We start from the raw sequence: 20,403 nt of genomic DNA on the forward strand, positions 1-20,403 counted from the left end.
ATTCAAATTATATTAACAAATCTACCAAGCTAGATTTATGTTTGATTTGGCCATGTTAGTATAATTTTACAATTTATTGTGTTTGTACTAGCTTTTATATAATTTCCGGCAATTTAAAAAATTAATAAATAATTTTAAAAAATAATAATAATAAAGATTCCCAGAGCATAGTTATGTGAGGTTTAGATCTACATACGCATGCACTAAGTTAGTGTTTTTCATCTCCTTGTTTTTTTTTGGTATTTTTGGTACTTTCTGTCAGTTTTTAATCAATATACTGTAGTTTTTTTTCCCTCAAAATTTTTGAGAAGAATGGTGTTAAATGCTTAGGAATATGCATTAGTGGGATGAATCCCACTGACTGCATGAATTTTAGGCTGTTTTTGGGCCATTCAGATGTACCCAAATAGGCTTGACACTATTCATCCGAATTTAATTTTAATTGTTTTCCTCAAATTTCTTGAAGGAAATTATGTCAAAAAGCTAGGGATATCCATTAGTGGGATGCATCCCATAGACTGGAAGAATTTTGAGCCATTTTGGGGATTTAAGTGTACCAAAATCGGCCCAACACTATTCATTTGAATTTATTTTTTATTTTTTTTCCTCAAATTACTGACGGGGGAATGATGTTAAATGGTTAGAGATATGCATCAGTGGGATGAATCCCACAAATTGCATGAATTTCAGGCTATTTTGGGTGCATTCAAGTGTTACCCAAATCAGCCCAACATTATTCATCCAAATTTCAATTTCAATTTTTTCCTCAAATTTATTGAGGGAAGCGGTATCATTTGACTAGGGATGTGCATTAGTGGGTGAATCCATAGATTGCATCCAAGTGGCCCCAAATCGGCCTGACAGTATTCATTCAAATTTCATTTTCATTTTATTTTTTGTATTTGTTTAATATAATGTTGTTTTAATAATTATATGTTTATATTTTGGCTAGAGCTTAGGGCCTAGGGACTAGTTTGGGGTTGACAACTTGAGTCACTTAACGGCCACGGCCCACGAATTGGTTTGATACATGGAGAGTTTTGAAATAATTGTTTGGTTGGAATTGTGAATTGTGAGTAGGAAAAAAAAAATGGCAAGGATTCCAAGGACCAAAGATATTGTATGGCAACATTAAGGAGGTGTTGAGTAAGATGCTTCATAAAGGAGGGGATGATGCAGACATCAGTCGTGCACCCTTTAGAGTGAACCAAAGGAGGAGGCGTCGCCAACAGAGTATTGGAGCGAAGGAGTTGACGTAGACCCTGCATCAGGGGAGGTTGGTTTAATTAGAAGTTATGAGGTAGCAACCGGGGGATTTTCATATTAGTCATCTGCAATATGCAGAAAACACCCTTTTCTGTGATACCAACGTCGGTTTAGTGGATAACCTTTGGAAAAATCATTGTGTTTTAAAGCAGTATATGGGCTTTTTAGGGTTTTAGGGTTTTAGGGTTTAAGGTTTGGGGTTTGGGGTTTTAGGGTTTTAGGGTTTTAGGGTTTAGGGTGGGGGCTGTTGGGTTTTAGGGTAGTGAGGGGCATTCCTGTTTGGCTGAGATTTTTTGATGCAAAAAAAAGGGGCATTTCCTTCAACTTGCTTGGGTTTGCCTCTTTGCATTGGGAAGCCAGCTCAACACCTTTGGGATACGATGATTGAGAGGATTGAAAGGAAGCTTTCAAGTTGGAAGCAAAGATATTTATCTTTGGGAGGCTGATTAACTCTTATTAAAGCAGCATTTTCGAACATGCTGGTTAACTTTATGTTCTTATTCAAATGCCCTAAGTCAGTTATGAATAGGTTGGGAAAGTTGAGCAGACTTTATGTGGCAAAGGTCAGAGAATAAAAAGAAGTTTCACTTCTTTAGGTGGGAAGATGTTTGCAAGCAGATTTCCTAAGGCGGAGCAAGTACAAAGGACTTGGAATCTATGAATATGGCAGTTCTCGAAAAATGGTTTTAGACATTCAAGTCCAAAGAGGGAAGCCTTTAGAGGGAGATTACTGTTAATAAATACGAGGTTCAAAAAGGTGGATGGGATGAAGTGTTCTTCTCTTTATTGTACATCTCATCTGTGAAAAGTAGTGACTTTGGTTGAGCATTAAGTTTAATAAAGGAATTCCTTTCTCCTTAGGGGCCAAGAATCAGGTCCGCTTCCAGGTAGACATTGAAAGTGCCCTGTCAATTAGCGCGAGGGTTGAGTCGGTAAGTCAAGTGAGCCCGGTATGAAGTCATACAAGATATTGCCTCAACCGGATGTGTGTTTCGAGATCATCAAAGGTACATTAAGCGTCACATCCCATGTCCCAAAACACCCAGATAAATAAATCCTTAAAAATCTTAGAACAACAGAGGTATTAAAAAGTCTGAAAACTTGTTTTTAAATGGAAAATTCTTCTAAGTTTTCCGCTTCAATCGATGACATCGAGCTTAGGTCGATGAAATCGAACACTCATTTTCGATGACATCGAACAGGCTTCGATGACATCGAAATGAGACCATTTATGTCCAGCAACCACATAAGTATTTGGACAGAATATTCAATGAATCAAACATACATTCGATGACATCAAATACCGTTGTCGATGACATCGAGGGTGATTCAATGAATTCGAAGAACTTAAGAGCTTTGTCCAGCAAAACTTCTTGGAAAATATTCTGACATTACTCGAGGAATCGAACGAGCTTTGACGTCATCAAGATTCAAACACCGATGACATCGATCAATGTTCGATGACATCGAATATGGACAAGTCTGTGTCCAACAAGCTTCAAAGGAAAATCAACTGAAATATTCAAGGAATCGAGATAGACTCGATATAATCAAAATTCAAACTTCGATGACATCGAGGAAGTCTCGATGAAATCGAAAATAGACAAGTCTGTGTCCAACAAGCTTGAAAGGAAAATCAAACTAAAATGTTCAAGGAATATAGCTAGCCTCGATGACATCGAAATTCAAACTTCGATGACATTGAAATTGGACAAAGAAGTGTCCAGCGAGCCTTCAAGGAATATCTTCTGAAAAGATCGATGAATCGAACTGGGATTCGATGACATCGAACTTTGAAATTCGATGACATCGAATCAAGCTCGATGACATCGAAGACAGCCTTAAACTTGGCCAGCAAGCTCTTGTATAATATCACATAGAATGTCGAGGAATCGAACTGTAATTCGATGACATCGGAGTTCAAATCTCGATGACATCGAAGAAGGTTCGATAACATCAATCTCCTGTCAAAAAGTTCCAGCAATGTTTTTTAGTTGAGTTCGTATCATTGAACTAATATTCGATATCATCGAAAGTATACGTTTGATGACATCGAATCAGGTTTAATGACATTAAACTCAGTCAGACACCGACTATTTTATTATCGTTGGAGCTTTTTGCCTTTATAAGGAGAGCTTGTTCTTGGTTGCTGCATTGAGAAAAAGAGAGAGAGCTTTGAGAGAGTAACTGCTTATTATCAACCCTAAGCCCTTTTTCTCATGGGAGTTCATCCTTCAATCCACCCTCATCATTGATATTCAATAGAGTGGATTGGTGAATGAACTTCCTCATTCAAGGATCATCCAGCTACCACCTTAATGGCAAATCATTGAACTAGGATCCCTTGAATGCTTAAGACCTTGGAATCACTCCGTCTCTTCAATGATTAACATTCATTAGAGTGGATTCCAACAAAACCTTGACCCAACCCCGAGCATCATCAGTGTTGCAGATCAAGGGAGCTGAAGAATCTTAATCAAGGGAGAACATCTTCATCAACGTGTTGAACGGGGCTCATCTACTTACCTGTAAATCATTAGATTCTAAAGACCCTGTTGATCATTCCTTGTGTAGGGTTGGGTCACAGGTGTATCTCAAACCTTTCAAGCCCTCGTTTAAGGATCAAGGGAGCTAAAGAATCTTCGTCATCAAGGGAGAACATCTTCATCAACGTGCTGAATGGGGCTCGTCTACTTACCTGTAAGTCATTAACATGCCTCCGACGAGAGAGTACATTTGGGTGCTTCGTGTAGGACCCTTGCTCTTGTGTAGGGCAGAAACTTCGGTGCTTAGTGTAGGACCTTTGCTCTTGTGTAGGGCATAAACTTAAGTCCTTGTGTAGGTCCTTGGCCTGTGTGGCCTAAACCAGGTTCTTTATGTGGATCCTTGGCCTGTGTGGCCTAAACTAGGTTCCTTGTGTGGATCCTTGGCCTGTGTGGCATAAACCAGGTTCCTTATGTGGATTATTGGCCTGTGTAGCCTAAACTAGGTTCCTTGTGTGGATCCTTAGCCTGTGTGGCCTAAAACCCAAGTTCCTTGTGTGGATCCTTGGCCTGTGTGGCCTAAAACCTAGGTGCTTTGTGTAGGACATTTGCTCGTGTAAGGCATAAACTATCGTGTCCTTGTGTAGGACCGTTTGCCTTGTGTAGGCATGTTTAGGTACCTTGTGTAGGTCCTAGAGTCAACCTTGTGTAGGTTGTAAAGGTTTGAGGTGAACCTGATTTGAAACCTCCGTTAGTGAAATCTGGTATGCTCAAGGGTTGCATGCGTCCGCCGGGAGTGGAGTAGGCATATAACCGAACCACTATACATGAATGTGTTTGGGATTGCTATTTGCATAAACTTTTGATTATGATTACTTTGAATGTTCACATGAAGCATGATAACATGAATATCTAGAACTGATAAGAATCACATCTCACACATTTTCACATACTTCATCCATCATAGACTAATTGCTAATCTTGCTTAATATTGAGTAGTCTTGTGCTTGGATCCTCTACTTGGCTTTAGGATTTTAAACTGACATAAAATTTTATAAAGTCTTATTCACCCCCCTCTAAGACACATTGACCTATTCCGACTTCTACTATAGCAGTCTACACTACAATTTCAGACATGTGGTGTGGTGATCAGGCACTTCAAGAAATTTTTTCCCGTGTTGCTCGCATTACTTCAAATAGATCTATTGCTATGGAGGAATGTTATTCGATATGCGGCAAATCTATGGTGTGGTCTCCTCTTGTCATAAGGATATGATAGATGTGGAGACCGTGGAGCTTCTTGGTCTTTTAAGGAATGTGGTTCCCACGGCCAAAGAAGATGACTCAATGATTTGGCATGGTCATAGTTCAGGTCATTTTTCATTCCGATCATTCTATGGTCTAATTCGCGAAGCACCTCACAACCATTTACATCCGTATCATTTGTGGTTTTTTGGAGCTCCCCCTCAAGTGGCGGCATTCATTTGCTAGTGGGAAGAAAGAGAATGCTAACCATTGATCATTTACAAAGATCTCTTGTTTTCCTCAATATTTGTTTGATGTGTATGGGACATGCGGAGTCGATTGATCACCTCTTCATTCATTGCTCGTTTGCTCAAAAGGTGTTGGACCATTTTCTAGATGTGTTCCATATTGCCTAGGTGATGCCAAATTTGGTTGTGGATCTATTGTAGGCTTGGTGTGGAGGTGGGTTAGGGAAAGTTGTTAAGCTTATGTAGAGATTGCTCATTTTGGCGGTACTTTGGGCCACATAGGGGGAACGTGATAGAAGGTGCTTCCAAAATAGAAGATCATCATTTTCAAAGGTCATCAAGGGGACAAAATGGGCTCCTTATGTAAAGGTAGTTAAATCTGCTAATATTTCCTTTTTTAAGGTGTAGTGTGGTTGTGTGGGTTATTTTCTTTGTATGCTTTGCGAGTTTTTTAATAATTGTTGTTATCTCTCCCAAAAAAAATTAATTTATGAGTAGGTAGGCATAGGCACGCCAGAAACTGCAATTACTGTAGCAAATTAATAATTAGGGGAATCACACATAATGAAACAACATTTGGCACATCAAAAGAAGCTTGTTACGAGGTGCCCAAACGTCCCAAAAAAGATAATGGAGATGATGTAGAAGAATTTGAAGGTATTAAGGGGAAGAATGCTACCACACAGAAGAAGCATGATGTTGTTAATGCAACCTGAACAGAGGTTTTTTAGCCTAATTATATGGGTGTGGGTGACGATGATGATCTTGTGTCTGGTAATGTTCTAATAGGGAGGTGACAATGGCGAGGAAAGAACCTACGCACTACTCATGAAGATAAAGAACGTCAGCAAATGTTTGGAGGAAGGGCAATGCGAGGGGGAGTGGGAATGGGGGAAAATGATGGGAGTGCCTTTAGTTGACAACAGCCTTTATATGCACCTTCAACTACCAAAGAAGGTAGAGCTCATGTAAGGGACTTAGATGATGCTGATGTGGAGCTAGGGAGACTTTTATGTTATCCCATTTTGTTTAGAAAAGAAATCACAAAGCAGAAGAGGCTAAATCAAATGTAGAAAGAAAAAAAAAAATTTGTTGTTTAGAAACTTTGTACAGCAACGGCCAAGCTATTCATACATGACAACATAGCTCCAAATGTTGCAAACTCTCCCTGTTAGCAAGTGGTAATAGATACAACCAGTGTTCGTAATATCAATACTATCAGCCGATATATCGGCCAATATTATCATTATCGCTGGCTAGCAATACGAAATACCATAGAAGTCCCTCAAATTTGCAAAAAAATATGAAATCCTATGTATCGTGCGATATATCGCAAGATATCGCAAAATATCATGCGATATCGATAAAATAGGCATCGTTTTCGGCGAGAGTGACCAAATCCCCTCTACCAGATACACAAATTTCAAAAAAAATAAAAAATAAATAAATAAAATCTCTTACCTCAAATCTGCCTGTGGGAGTAGCCTTCGACTGGATTTGGTAGGCCAATCTCTGATTGTGCCGGATCATCTAAGAAAACTTCGAAACCCCCCTCTTTTTTTTCTTCCGGAGAGAATTGCTTTAAAAAATCAGATTTTTACCAAGGTTTAGGGGATTTGGGAAGGGATTTTTTTAAAAAAATTGAAATCCAGGCGAAATTTCGGGACATTGAACGAATTCACGGGGGCTTGCAGCAGCGAGCATGCGGCTTTGACGGAGAAGAACACTAGTGGGTTTCGTCTTTCGAAAGGAGTCGGGAGTCCTTAAGGAGTCGATTTGGTGCAACTTCGGTTGCATTTAAGACCGTACGTACCTTACAATGGGGCCCACCTTGATGTATATATTTTATATCCATTTCGTCCATAAGTTTGGAGAGAAGTCATGATATAAAGAATGAGGCATATCCAAAGCTCAAATGGACCCATCACAGAAAACAATGGGGATTGAACGCTTACCATTAAAAACTTCTCAAGGGCCATATATGTTTTCGATCACGTTGATATTTGTGTTTCCCCTTCTTTCATATCTTCCTAAACTTATGAACAGGTTGTATCTCAAATAAGCATCATGGTGGGCCCTAGGAAAGTTGTAAATTTCAATGGTGAGAGTCACTGTCCTCGCTGTTTTATGTGGTGGGGTGCACTTGAGCTTAGGATTAGCCTCATTCTTTGGCTCATGCCATAAAATGATCTCTCCAAATGATTGGACGGTGTAGATATAACATATACATAATGGTGGTCAAGGTCCTGCCCACTTCTTCAGCGCAGACTGGGGAGTACCCCAACTCAGACACGATCCATATCGTCCATCCATTTTGAAAGATCATTTTACGGCATAATCCCAAAAATGAAGTAGATCCAAATCTTAGATGTACCATAATACAGTTAAAAGTGTGAATTGACTATTTACCGTTGAAAAATTCTTAGGGGCCATTGAAGTTTTCAACCAAGCTTATATTTGTTTTTTTCCCCTCATCCAAGTCTGAGTGACCTTATGAATAGGTTGGATCTCAAATAAACATCATGGCGGACCCTAGAAAGGTTTCAACGATAGTTGTCACTGTCCCCACTGTTTTCTGTGGTGGGATCCACTTGAGCTTTGGATGGGCGTCATTCTTTGACTCATAACCTAGAATGATCTCTCCAAATGGATAGACGGTGTGGATATACCACATACATCATAGTGGGGCCCACAATCATGGTCCCACCCACATTGTTGTTATGTGTGGATTGGGCACGGAACGCGACATGAAAAGCCTTTCGCAAAGTTATTGCGCCGGGATGTTAGGTGGGGCCCACCGTAATGTTTGTGATAAATCTACACCGTCCATCCATTTTGGGAGTTCATTTAAGGACATGCGTCCAAAAATGAAGTGGATCCAAAACTCAAGTGGGCCGCATGAGAGGAAACAGTGGGGATTCAGTGACCACCATTTGAAACTTTCGTATGACCACAAAGTTTCACATTAGGCTAAGTTTTTCATGTTTTCACTTCATCAGAGTAGGAATGACCTTATAAACGGTTTGGATGGCATATAAACATCAAGATAGATCCTAGGATAGTTTTAATGGTAGGAAAACTCTTTCCCTGATTTTTCCTCTCGTCCGGCCCACTTGAGTTTTGGATTCACCTCGTTTTTGGTTGCATGTCCTAGAATGAGCTGAAAAAATTGATGGACAGTTTGGATTTCTCACAAACATGGCACAACTTGGGTGCTAACCGTAGGGCCCACCTCGGTAGGTGTATTATACATCCACACTGTACATCTGTTTTTCCATATTATTTTAGGATATGATCCCAAAAATGAAGTTGGTACAAGTTTCGAGTAGACCACACCACTAGAAAAAGTGATCATTGAACTTCCACCATTAAAAGCTTCCTAGTGTCCATAATAATATTTATTGAACATCCAACCTATTGATAAGCTCATTCAGATCTGGATGAAAAGAAAAAGTAATATCGGCTTGATCTAAAACTTTTGTGGCCCATAAAAGGTCTTCAATAGTCATTAACCACTGGTTCCTGTGGTGTGGTCCACCATTAAAAACTTCCTAAGGCCCACTATTTCTTGTGGTGTGGTCCACTTGAGAATTGGATTTGCTTCATTTTTAGGCCCATGCCTTAAAATGAGTTGGCAAGAAGGATGGACAAGGTAGATATACCACACACATTGAGGTGGGGCCCACATAATAATAATTGTCTAATGGTCTTATTTTAATAATTAAGTGTCCATTGATCAGAGGTTAAATTTTTTTTGCCCTAATAATAATTGTGTTTTCATACATGTCTTGATACATTTATAGATGTTATGCATCATATTTGAATATAGTTGTTTTAGTTCAATCGGACAGCGCATAGCTCAGGGCCCTATACAAAGGAAACCTATTATGTGCACTTCTTTTTTGAGATTTTATGATTTAAAAGTATGTATTAAGGTCTTTTTTAATAATACCTGAAGTTTTATGAAAAAATTCAACCATTTCCCCAATGTTTCCCCATGTTTCCCAAAAAGTGCGATAAATTACGCGATACAAATGATATATCCCATGCAATAACCGATACATATCTGTATCCAAAGGGTGCGATACATTGTGCGATACCGATATTTCGAACACTGGATACAACAACAGAGGCAAGAGGAGTTTGTGTGCCTACAGTTTGCAAGATTAGTGATAAATGGACAGATGCGGGGTACAAAGATGTTAAGGTGTATGTAGCTACTTTTAGACTGATATGGCAAAGTAGAAGATGCAATATTATGTACCATGGTTAGATTGGCCCACTAGATGGAGCATGATATATAATGTACTGTCACTTGAGAACAGGGTTCCAAACTGCCATTAATACATCCGAGGAAACGAGAAAAGCATTTTATAGTTTCGGTCTTATAAACAAGATGGTAAATGAAATTGAGGCGGAAATGTCATTGAAATTATTACTAACAATTAAGTACTGCATAAATGTGCTAGAAAACTGCAGATAAAGAAGCAGAAACATTTATTTAGATCATCCCGCGTCGCACACAATATCAACCTCAAGTTGGAAGATATCGAAAAGAAGAAAAATATTGCAAAATTGATTGAAAAGGCGGGGAATGAGGAAGTTTACAAAAGGGAAAGAGTTACTTAAGCCTGCGACAACTCAATTTGCTACAAACTTTATTGTCCATGAGAGTTTATACAAACATAGGGGAGAGTTTAGCAAGATGTTTGCTTCACGAAAGTAGCTCAACACAAAACATGGGTAGAAGACATTAGGGACAACAGTTGAGGTTGTGGAGACTAATAAAAATACTAAATATTAGAAAGAAAAAAAAGGTCCAAAATAACCCAAGGTAATGCTAATGAGAGTTCATCTTATATAGTCCAAGAAGATACCCACCATGGGCTTCCTCAATGAAGCCATGGATAAAGTTAAGCTCATTATTCTTCGTGATTATGAAAATTACAAAGATTTTTGGAAGATGATGGACAAATGTTGGACGATTCTGCTTCACCAAGGCCTTCATGAAACACGTAATATTGTAAAAGTGATGTACAGTAACTAATTCTCTAGTAATTCCTCATGCACGTTCACTATGCACTTATTATTGAGTTATTTTTATGATATAAACATTAAAGTCCTTTATTGTTTTCATTATTGCAATGTAGACTACCATGTACATCCGAGATTCCCATATGCTGCATCGTTTGTTAAGGATGAAAAGATTCCTGTTGGGCTCAAAAATATGATAAAGAGAATAAAACCTAACTTAGATGTGTGAATAAGGGTATTAAACAAAGTGAATTATCCATTATTCATTCATTGCATACATATTTTGTTGTTTTGATGCTTAAAACGAAATGAATGTTTTAGTGTATTATCCAAAATTGGAAATGGCACTGATTTCTCATCTTTAGCCCATTTCTCTTACTATAGTGTAAGTTATTTTTCGAAAAAATGGAAGGATATTCACTCAGTTCAAAATAATAGCAAACATACAGCTTAGAGATGTAAACTAAATGTGGCTACGCAAATTGACAATTAAGCATACTTAAAAATACATCAAATAACATTTGCTGGAAAGGATGATGTGGTTTTCACCTGCTAGATGATTTTACGAATGTGACCCTAGTTTTACAGATATTTTATGTATAAATGCCTCCAAACAAAAGCAAAAAACAGGTAGTGTCTACAATTATGGTATCATAAACATCAAAGAGATAATCGTTCTAGAATTTACACATTGTCTTATCAACTTCCAATGGTAGAACAATAAGGAGTCATGTAGTAATATTTATTAGTTAACTGTGTGCAAAGAATTCCTAGCGGTCAGAGACAATATGCATTCAAAATCTCCAAATATTTTTTTCTGGGATTCTTAGAAAGATTTTGAGGTGTAAATATATGCCCACAGCCATTGTTTTGTGGCAGAAAAGATTATTATATACACACTGCACACTGAGAATAGGTGTACACAAATCTTCCACTGCCTATACATAATAGGTGGGCTTTGGGAATCCCAAGACTTATTTCTAAATGGTTTCTTCATTTTCAATTTTGAAGTACATGTTGGATTCCCAGTTTCCCACCCATCATCTTTGGATTGTAGGAGATACCTGTACAACAACTCAGTGCACTGCAGTCATGCCCCTAAGTTTTAAAGGTGGGCAGACACCTCACGCTATAGTTGCACAAAGTGTGAAGTGAAGCAGCAACAGATTCGGGTGCTAGAGCAGGGAGGCATTCAAAATTTAAGCAAGCACAAATAGGTGGGAAGGGGGAGCAGGAGTGAGAGTCTGAAGCATGAATCGAAGCATGAGCAATACCTAGTTAGAAGGATCCTAAAACTAAGCCTCACACATCACACAAGGCGTAATCGTGCAATTAAGCCTTGTGCCTCAGCCCCTAAGGGTGTGTACACCTCATGTGAGGCGCAATCCTTATGTATTTCATCAAAAAACACATGCATGAGCGATAATGCGTTGAGTCATCCATCAGTTGTACATGTTAGAGCCTTGGTGGTGGACCCCACCACAAGGGCACGTACATGTGCAGCACTATGTTTATTTCGGACCACTATATATTTAGCTGTGTGGTGCTATGGGTTGCACTTGGACGTGTGGATAGTCTATCAATCGATTTGCACCACATTTCATAGGCATCAACCAAAAGGAAAACCAATTAAATTATTAAGCATTAATAGATTAAGCTTCTATTTCAAGATGTTTTTTAATGGTTTCTGTTTCAAGATGTTAGAAAGCATATACAACTAGGAAGTGGGAGTAGGGTTGCAAGTCCAAAGCATGACTCGAAGCAGGGGTAGAACCTGAATAAGAGATCCGTGCAATTAAGTTATAACAATCCAACCAACAGCTGATAAAATGGATGGTCAAGATCATTCACGGAAAAGATCCTATTGTCAATCATAGCCACCCATTTGCGGCTCCCAAGTTGGGTTGCTTTTATTTGCACAGAAACCATCCTAACCATCCCATCCTTGGCCGGGAAAGTAATCGTTAATCAAATAGGCCGACATTTGGATGGATATGATAATTTGACCAACATGGTCATTGCATGGTGGCCCATGAAGTGTGGCAGGCATAATGGACTGTCCAGATCAACCAATTGGGTTGTCCATGCCTCCAAGTCCAAAGGCATCTCAACTCACTATAATTTATAGTGTTATGGTCATCAATGACTACAACACAAGTGGTTTACTAGTGTTCGCTAATTGTAAGTTGGTGCTTTGTATTTTTTTTATTTTTTTTATTTTTTTCTGTTTATTCATATGATTTAGCTGTTTGTTGCATTTGCTAGAAAAAATAAATAAATAAATAAATAGAAAGGTAACAATACCATGGATTGAACCCTGGATCACTCACACACACTACACTGTCTCTACCAGCTCATCTAACAAGCAGGAGACTAATTAGCAATAGTTTACAATTCCACTAAAACACAAATGAATAAATTACATTTGTCGTGATAGACTAACACACCCCACTTCTTGTACATATTACATTATTTACTAATTTTCAAGTATATCAAATCCTAGCAAGATGGTACAAGCTGGAATGAGTAGGTACGAGTTGAAAGCCCTAGATGGGCAAGGGGAAGGCCCAAAAGGACATGGGTGGAGATAGTAAGAAGAGACTTGATGACCTATGGTACTTTAAGTTATGGCCCTAGATAGAGTAGAATGGTGGAAAAGGATACATGTAGCTGACCCCAATTAGTTGGGATAAGGCTTAGATGATGATGATGAAGTTGATGATGATGATCAAATCTTTACAAGGTTTTCTACCTCTTAGCGTTTTACATTTTTAAATAAACTCTGGAGTTAATTTTTTTAGGGTTACCCCTCGGTATGCTTCCCAACTTTATACCTCATATCATAACAGAAGACCGCCTCAACTACTACATGTGCCTTTAAAACCTTGGGTCATGCTTATGTGACAACACAATCTATTCAAGCTAAAATAGGAGGAAAAGGGCATGCTTAACTTACCTCCATGAATTACATTCTCATCATGTTTGACCTTAATTTTATCTTCACGATCTCTACCCAACTCCTCATGCTGCTCATGCTGCCTTTCCTTTTCCTTCTCCTTCTCCTTCTCTCGCTCCTTATCCTTTTCCATCTTCTCTCTATCCCTCTCTCGTTCCTTCTCTCTTTCTTGCCTCTCCCTCTCTCTTTCGCGTTCTTTCTCTCTCTCTTGCCTTTCCCTTTCCCTCTCTCTTTCACGCTCTCTCTCTCTTTCTTGCCTTTCCTTCTCTCTTTCACGCCCACGTTCTCGTTCTGGCTCCCGGTCACATTCCTTATCTTTTTCCTTATCCTTCTCTCTTTCCTTTTGAAGATTTTCCTTTTTCTCTTTTATAATTTGCCGTAACTCATAGACATCTTTTGTGATAAGATCCAAAGGTTGAAGAAAAGAGAAGTCTTCATCAACATCTGATTCACTCTGGAAAGCTTAAAACAAGCATTGATCAGCATAAATAAAACAAAAGTATTCTAGAACATGCACAAAAATTAAGATGCTTCAACAAAATCAAATGTCAAGAAAAGCAAGCAACAAATAAGATCACATATCATCAAAGAAGGATGCTTACATTACTCAAATTTGCTTCCAGCTCTAGATACTGAAGTCCTTTCTGTACAAATGTTACCAGAGCACCTGGTGGAACTAAGTTGCCATCAATAGGACTTTTGTTGATCCCCGCCTCATATCCTAAAGCAAATGCTGAATGTGTGAAACCTGGAGTACATTAGAGCATAAAAATGTGACTAATCACTCAAAAGGGTGTCTAGACAAATATTGTTACTATGAGAGCCTCCCAGTCCCAACTCCCAACACTTTAGTCTATCCTTTCGTTTAGGTACAGTAGCACACCAATGTATAACTAGAGAGAATCACGACAAAATCAAGTGAAGAAAGAAATGCATGAGAATAATGTATGAACAGGTGCTTTTTTCTAGAGAGTGTTAGCGTATAGTGTGTGTGGTTAGTGGCTCCTTTAAGGTAAGTGCATGTGCACACTTTCCTCCTCCTGCAGTGCACTATATGCTCTATTCTAATAAAACATTGTATGTTAGGGCATGTTGGCCAACACATAACATTTCCCCAAACTATCTTCTTTCCTCTTCTTCTCTCTCACTCTTCTCCTTTTCTCCACACTATAATCATCAAATCATCTTCTACTTGGTATCAGAGCATATATCAGGGCATTCCGCATTTAACAACTTGAAAGGCGACACGTCACCTTGCTGACTTCAGCAGCCATACGGTTGACATCAACGTTGTACAGACGCATGGACCCCACTTAAGCTAAAAGTTTAGGGGTTTGATAGATCTTGATTTTAGAAGAGTTGTCATGATTTTTTTAGCATTTTAAAGACCTTTCATGGTGTTTTGACCGAAAAAGAGAAATTCAAAAATTGGGTCCCAAATCCGTTTTTCTTCGATTTGCCTCAAATCGGTAAGTTTCTCTTTGGTTTCTTTGCTCAAGAGGGACCAAAATCTTCCTCCCAAGCTACTCATGAAGGATATTTTTTAGCTATGATTCATGTTTGAGTGGGTTTTAACCCCAAATGGACGTGTGGTAGGCTTAACCACGCGAAGGCGAAAGACCGGTGAGGAGCACCTTTAAAACCATTATATGCCTAGTAAGTCCCAGGAAAGCCTCAATTGGGTAGGTCAAAACTTCCGATATGGGACAAGCGGAGCGATCGACTAGGCCGTTTTTCAATCGTTTACGCCAAATCTGACTAGATTTGTTGTTATTTTAGAGGATTACTGATTGTTTGGGGTTTATCTCTCATTCCCTTGAAGGATTTAAGTGAGCAAGAGTTGTTTGAATCAATCCTTCCTACGTGGAGTCTCCTATGGATAACAAAGGGCCCTCATCTCTTAGCATGGGCTCTCTTGAATCCAACCCCTTGCAAATTACCTTCATTAAGTTGAATGGTGACAACTATCTTCAATGGGCACAATCTGTAAAAGTGTTTTTAGGAGCCCGTGAGAAGTTGTCATATATTTTGAATGATCCTCTCAGCTCTATAGATGTTACCTACAAGTCTTGGACAAAGGAGAATTATCAAGTTATCGCATGGCTGTTGAATAGTATGGATTCTTCGGTTAGCCACTCAATTATGTTTTTATCCTTAACTAAAGACATTTGGGATACGCTTCATGATATGTTCTCGGAGTCTCAGAATTTTTCACGAGTATTCTAGCTTATTCAAGAAATTGGTCAATTCCAACAAAACTCAAGATCATTAAAAGATTATTATTCGACACTACGGGGCATGTGGGATGAGCTGGACCTGTATCAGCCTCTTCTTTCTAAATGTGAAGAGGATCATGAGCATGCCCATAAGCGGTGGGATGATACTCGTATCACGCAGTTCCTAACCGGGTTGAACTCCGATTATCTTCATGTTTGGGATTAGGTTCTTGTGCAGGATCCTCTTCCCCCTTTGACGACAGTCTATGCCATGTGTCATTGCGCTACTGTCTCCGCTCTTCCTTCTCATTCATTTATGCCACCAAAGCATTCGACACATCTTGCTGGCAATGAATCTTCTCTTCTTCTTAGCCTTTGGGCACCATCCTTGAGTTCAAGGTGCATTTTTTGTTATGGCGAGTGTGGTAGAGGCCACGAGGGAGATCGCGGTTGTGGCGGTCGTAATCTTCGTAGTCATGGTAGACATGGACATGGACGAGGCCGTGATGGTTCCCGCATTTGTTCGCATTGCTGAAACTAATCACACTATTGATTATTGCTGGTAGCTCCATAGTTATCTTACGTGTGTCGTTGCTTCTGTTGCTTCCACGGTTGCTCCTGAGAGACAGTCTTCCATCCCGATAGTTGAGCAATCTTCCTCAAGGGAGTCTCTCATAATTTCTCAGGCTGCATATGATGCCTTGATGCGGCTTCATGTTTGTGATATTCCTAAGCCTTCTCACACAACTTCGGCCCAGTCAGGTACTACTCTTCTTGCGTCATCCTCTCCTACCTCCTGGATCATAGACTCTGGAGCATCCTCCCATATGATTGGTGAGTCACAACTCTTTTCCTCTTATTCTCCTTCTCCCCACACTCAGTATGTCGCAGTCGCAGATGGAACCCAAACTCCCATCTCTAGGATTAGTTTCATCTCTCTCTCCTTCCTTGCTTCTGTCCTCAGTCTTGCATGTGCCTCATTTTCCATTAAACCTATTGTCTGTTAACTCTCTTACTAAATCATTGAATTGTTCCATTACCTTCTACCCTTCTCATTGTTTGTTCTAGGACCTACAAACAAAGACAGTGATTGGTGGGGGGCATGAGCGAGGAGACATTTATCTTCTCAATAATACACCCACTGCCGCTTCTAGTACCCTTTCTCTAGATCAAGAGTCCATGACACGGTGGCACTGCTGCTTAGGCCACCCATCAATAGCCAGATTGAGCCTTTTGTTTCCCTCCTTATCTATCACTAAACCGTTATGATGTAATATTTGTGAATTGTTTAAACATCATCGTGCTACATTTCCTCCTAACTCTCCTGGGAGGAAACCTCAACCTTTTGTTCTGGTTCACTCCGACGTCTAAAGACTAGCTCCGGTTACCTCCACTTTTGAATTTAGATATTTTGTCACCTTTATTGATGATTATTCACGCATGACTTGGGTTTATCTTTTAAAATCTAAAAGTGAAGTGTCTGATGTGTTTAAAGTGTTTTATCATGAAGTGTGCACTCAGTTTCAATGTTCCATCAAAACCCTCCATTCTGATAATGGGGGAGGAATACATGTCCACTGCCTTTCTATCCTTCTTGCAGGAGCATGGTATTTTGTCTCGGACGTCGTGTGCTCGCACACCTCAACAAAATGGTATCGCAAAACAAAAGAATCGTCATCTTCTTGAAGTTGCTCGCACCCTTTTCCTTGGTATGCACCGTACCTAAACATTTTTGGGGTGATGTTCTTCTAACTGCTACTTTTTTTGTTAATCATATACATTCACGTATCATGTCTTACAAATCATATACTATATCCTCATGACAATTCGTTTCCTCTACCACCTAAAGTTTTTTGTTGCACATGCTTTGTTCAAATTTTGGATGGAAGTAATGATAAACTTAGCCCCAGGGTAATTAAATGTGTCTTCTTAGGGTACACTTGGAGTCAGAAAGGATATAAATTTCATGACCCCTTGACTTGCAAGAAATATGTCTTTGCTGAAGTAACCTTCTTTAAGGATGTTTCTTTTTTCCTCAACTCCAGGTTGATCCCTCTGTGATCCTCTTGCAAGTCAGGGGGAGCATGACTTTTATCCTCTTCCCCTTTCCACTAGTGATCACAGGGACACTCCTCTTCCCTCCGTTCAGTATCCTGTTGATGATTTGTGTGACCCTACGCCTCTGCGGGTGTATCATCGTCGAGATAAATCTTCACACGCTCAGTCATCCACCCTTCCACTAACTTTGAATATTGGCTCAAGTGACTCTCCCACCTCAAGTCTGGATCTTCCCATTGCCTTGCGCAAAGGATCAAGATCTTGTACTCAGCCCCCCATTAGTAATTTAGTTTCATATGATCATCTTTCACCGTCCTTTCAGTCATTTGCAGCTTCCCTTTCATCACAGGCTATTCATCGATCTCTCTCACATGCTCTTCAAAGTCCTGATTGGACAAAAGTATGGCTGTTCACGAGTCGAGCTAGCTCGAAAAACTCGCTCCACTCGGCTCGAGTCAACTCGGATTAACTCGGCTTGAATGGCCAATTCGGGCCGAGTCAAGCTAATTCTTTGACGCTCGAGTTGAGTTTGAGCCGAGTTCAACCAAGGGGCATTTCAACTCAACTCAGCTCGATTAACTTTATTATAAAAATTTAAAAAAAAAAAAAAAAAAACAAACCCTAGAGTCTCTACCCGACTGCACGCACCCTCTTTCCCGGTCCCTTTCCCTTTCTTCTCTTTCTCTACCCGCTACCAGCCACGCCCCCCCAGACCACCACCACCAGTTTTTATTTCAGCTCCACGATAGTATGATTTCAATCTCTTGAGATCTACTTTTTAAGCGAGAAATCCAAGAAATCCAAGATGTGTTCTTCTCAGATTTGTTAGAGCTTCAAGGAAATCCAATGATCTGATTGGCTAGAGCTCTTTACTTGGATTTCTGATCTGTGTTCTGCTCTAATTCTTTTTTAGTACTTGGATTTCTGCTGGTGGAAGAAGATCAAGAAAAGATCGGTTCTTACAGGTTTCCTCATCCGATTCGAAGCTTTGTTTGGTTTTTTCATCGGGTTTTGCTTTGATTCTCCTAAGATTTTTGAATTTTTCATCAATGGAGGAGGATCAAGAACAGAATCCATTACTCTCTCACCCAACAAGCTCGAGCTCGACTCGAGGTAAACTCAACTCGACTCGAACCACTAGCTCGACTTGAACTCGAGTCGACAGCTTTGGCAAACAAGCCAAGCTTCAATGTTGAGCTCAAGGTCGAGCTCAAGCTCGAACTCGAGTACAGCATGGACAAGCAGAGCCGAGCTTGGCCCACCTCGACTCGGCTCGGCTCGATGCCCACCTCTAGACAAAAGCGATGATAGAAGAAATGTCTTCTCTTGAGAAGAATCATACTTGGGAGCATGTGCCTCACATAAACATGTTGAATGTCGATGGGTTTACACGATCAAGTTCCTTCCAGATGACTTCACTGATCACTATAAAGCCCGTCTTGTTGCTAGGGGCTACACGCAAACTCATGGTGTGGATTACTTCAAGAAATTCTCTGATGGCTAAACTTAATTTTATTCGTGTTGTGATCTCCTTGGTCGTCATTTATCCTAGCCCTTGTTTCAACTTGATGTTAAGAATACATTTCTCCATGAGGACCTTGCAGAGGAAGTCTACATGCATCAACGTCCTAGCTTTGTTGCTTCCCACAACCCTGCGCTTATATGTCGGTTGAAGAAAGCTCTTTATAGACTCAAACAATCCCCGCGTGCATGGTTCAAAAAAATTAGTCAGATTCTCGTGGAGTTCGGCGTTGTTCGTAGCAGTGTTTCAAATAGCGCCCGTAGCATAGCGGTAGCGTACACTACATAGCGTAGCGTGGCCGTAGTGCTACGTAGCGTCCCAAATAGCAGTAGCGTACACTACATAGTGTAGCGTGGTCGTAGCGTACGCTACAGCTACGTAGCGTCTGTAGCGTAAGCTACAATGTATATTTTTACTATTTTATTTTTTATTATTTTTTTCACGTTTTCTTTGTTTCTAATGTTGAGGAATGTGACACTTGTATTATACTTGATACTTTTAACCTATGGGATTTTTATTTCTTTTCATAATTGTGACTTGTGGTTTCAATTAGACATTATTAATTAAAGTGGTTTGCTTAGAAAGTTGTTGATGCGATAATTATTTGATTTGGCTTATATATGTGGATTGGCTTTTGATAAATGATAACTAATAACTTTTTTAACATGCTTATAATTGATAAAAATGAATCATCTTTTAGGCATTTTTATATTTTTTTCCTTTTTTTTTCAATATTTATTATATTTGTCCTATTTTTAAATTAAAAAATAGAAGTATCGTGTAGCTTACGCTACACGCTACGTATTTACGCTACACTATAGAGGGCTGAGCGCTACGCATCACGCTACTGCTATTTAAAACACTGGTCGTAGTCATGTCAATCATTCCCTCTTTATATGTCGTCGATCGATGGGCATCATGGTTCTCATTGTGTATGTGAATGATATTGTTCTATCCGGTAGTGATTCAATTGGAATGTGAGAGGTCAAAGAATTTCTAAAAATCAAGGAACTTGGTCCTCTTCGCAACTTCCAAGGAATTGAAGTTGGTCGCTCCTCATCCAGGTTGGCCTTGTCATAACGAAAATATGCGCTTAGGGGGTGTTTGGCGCGTGGTATTGGGAAGGATTAGGTGGGATGGGATTTAAAAAAACATAATTATTACATATGGCAAGGATTGTCCCCTGTTACCATGGGATAAGCTTAATTCCATACTATGTTTGTAATACCGTGGTACATTGAATGAATATACCCACCATCATTTGAAACTATTGAGAATAACAAGTGTTATATCCAAACCGTTCATCAGTTTTGTATTCTCATTTTATGGCATGAGCCTAAAAATGAGGCAGATCCAAAACTTATGTGGCCCCAAA

At 39.5% G+C, this 20,403-nt stretch overlaps 1 protein-coding gene across 1 annotated transcript in view; it reads right to left on the minus strand.

Moving 5' to 3' along the window:
- Positions 1 to 20,403, minus strand: part of LOC131219090 (WD40 repeat-containing protein HOS15) — a 103,958-nt gene that overhangs the window by 71,734 nt on the left and 11,821 nt on the right. The window contains exons 2-3 of the mRNA XM_058214091.1: positions 13,835 to 13,980; positions 13,233 to 13,686 (exon numbers count right to left, since the gene is read on the minus strand). Coding sequence (XP_058070074.1) covers positions 13,233 to 13,686; positions 13,835 to 13,980 — 600 coding nt within the window. The remainder of the gene's footprint in view (positions 1 to 13,232; positions 13,687 to 13,834; positions 13,981 to 20,403) is intronic.

The sequence above is a fragment of the Magnolia sinica genome, chromosome 11 (genome assembly GCF_029962835.1).
Source record: "Magnolia sinica isolate HGM2019 chromosome 11, MsV1, whole genome shotgun sequence".
NCBI classification, from domain to species: Eukaryota; Viridiplantae; Streptophyta; class Magnoliopsida; order Magnoliales; family Magnoliaceae; genus Magnolia; species Magnolia sinica.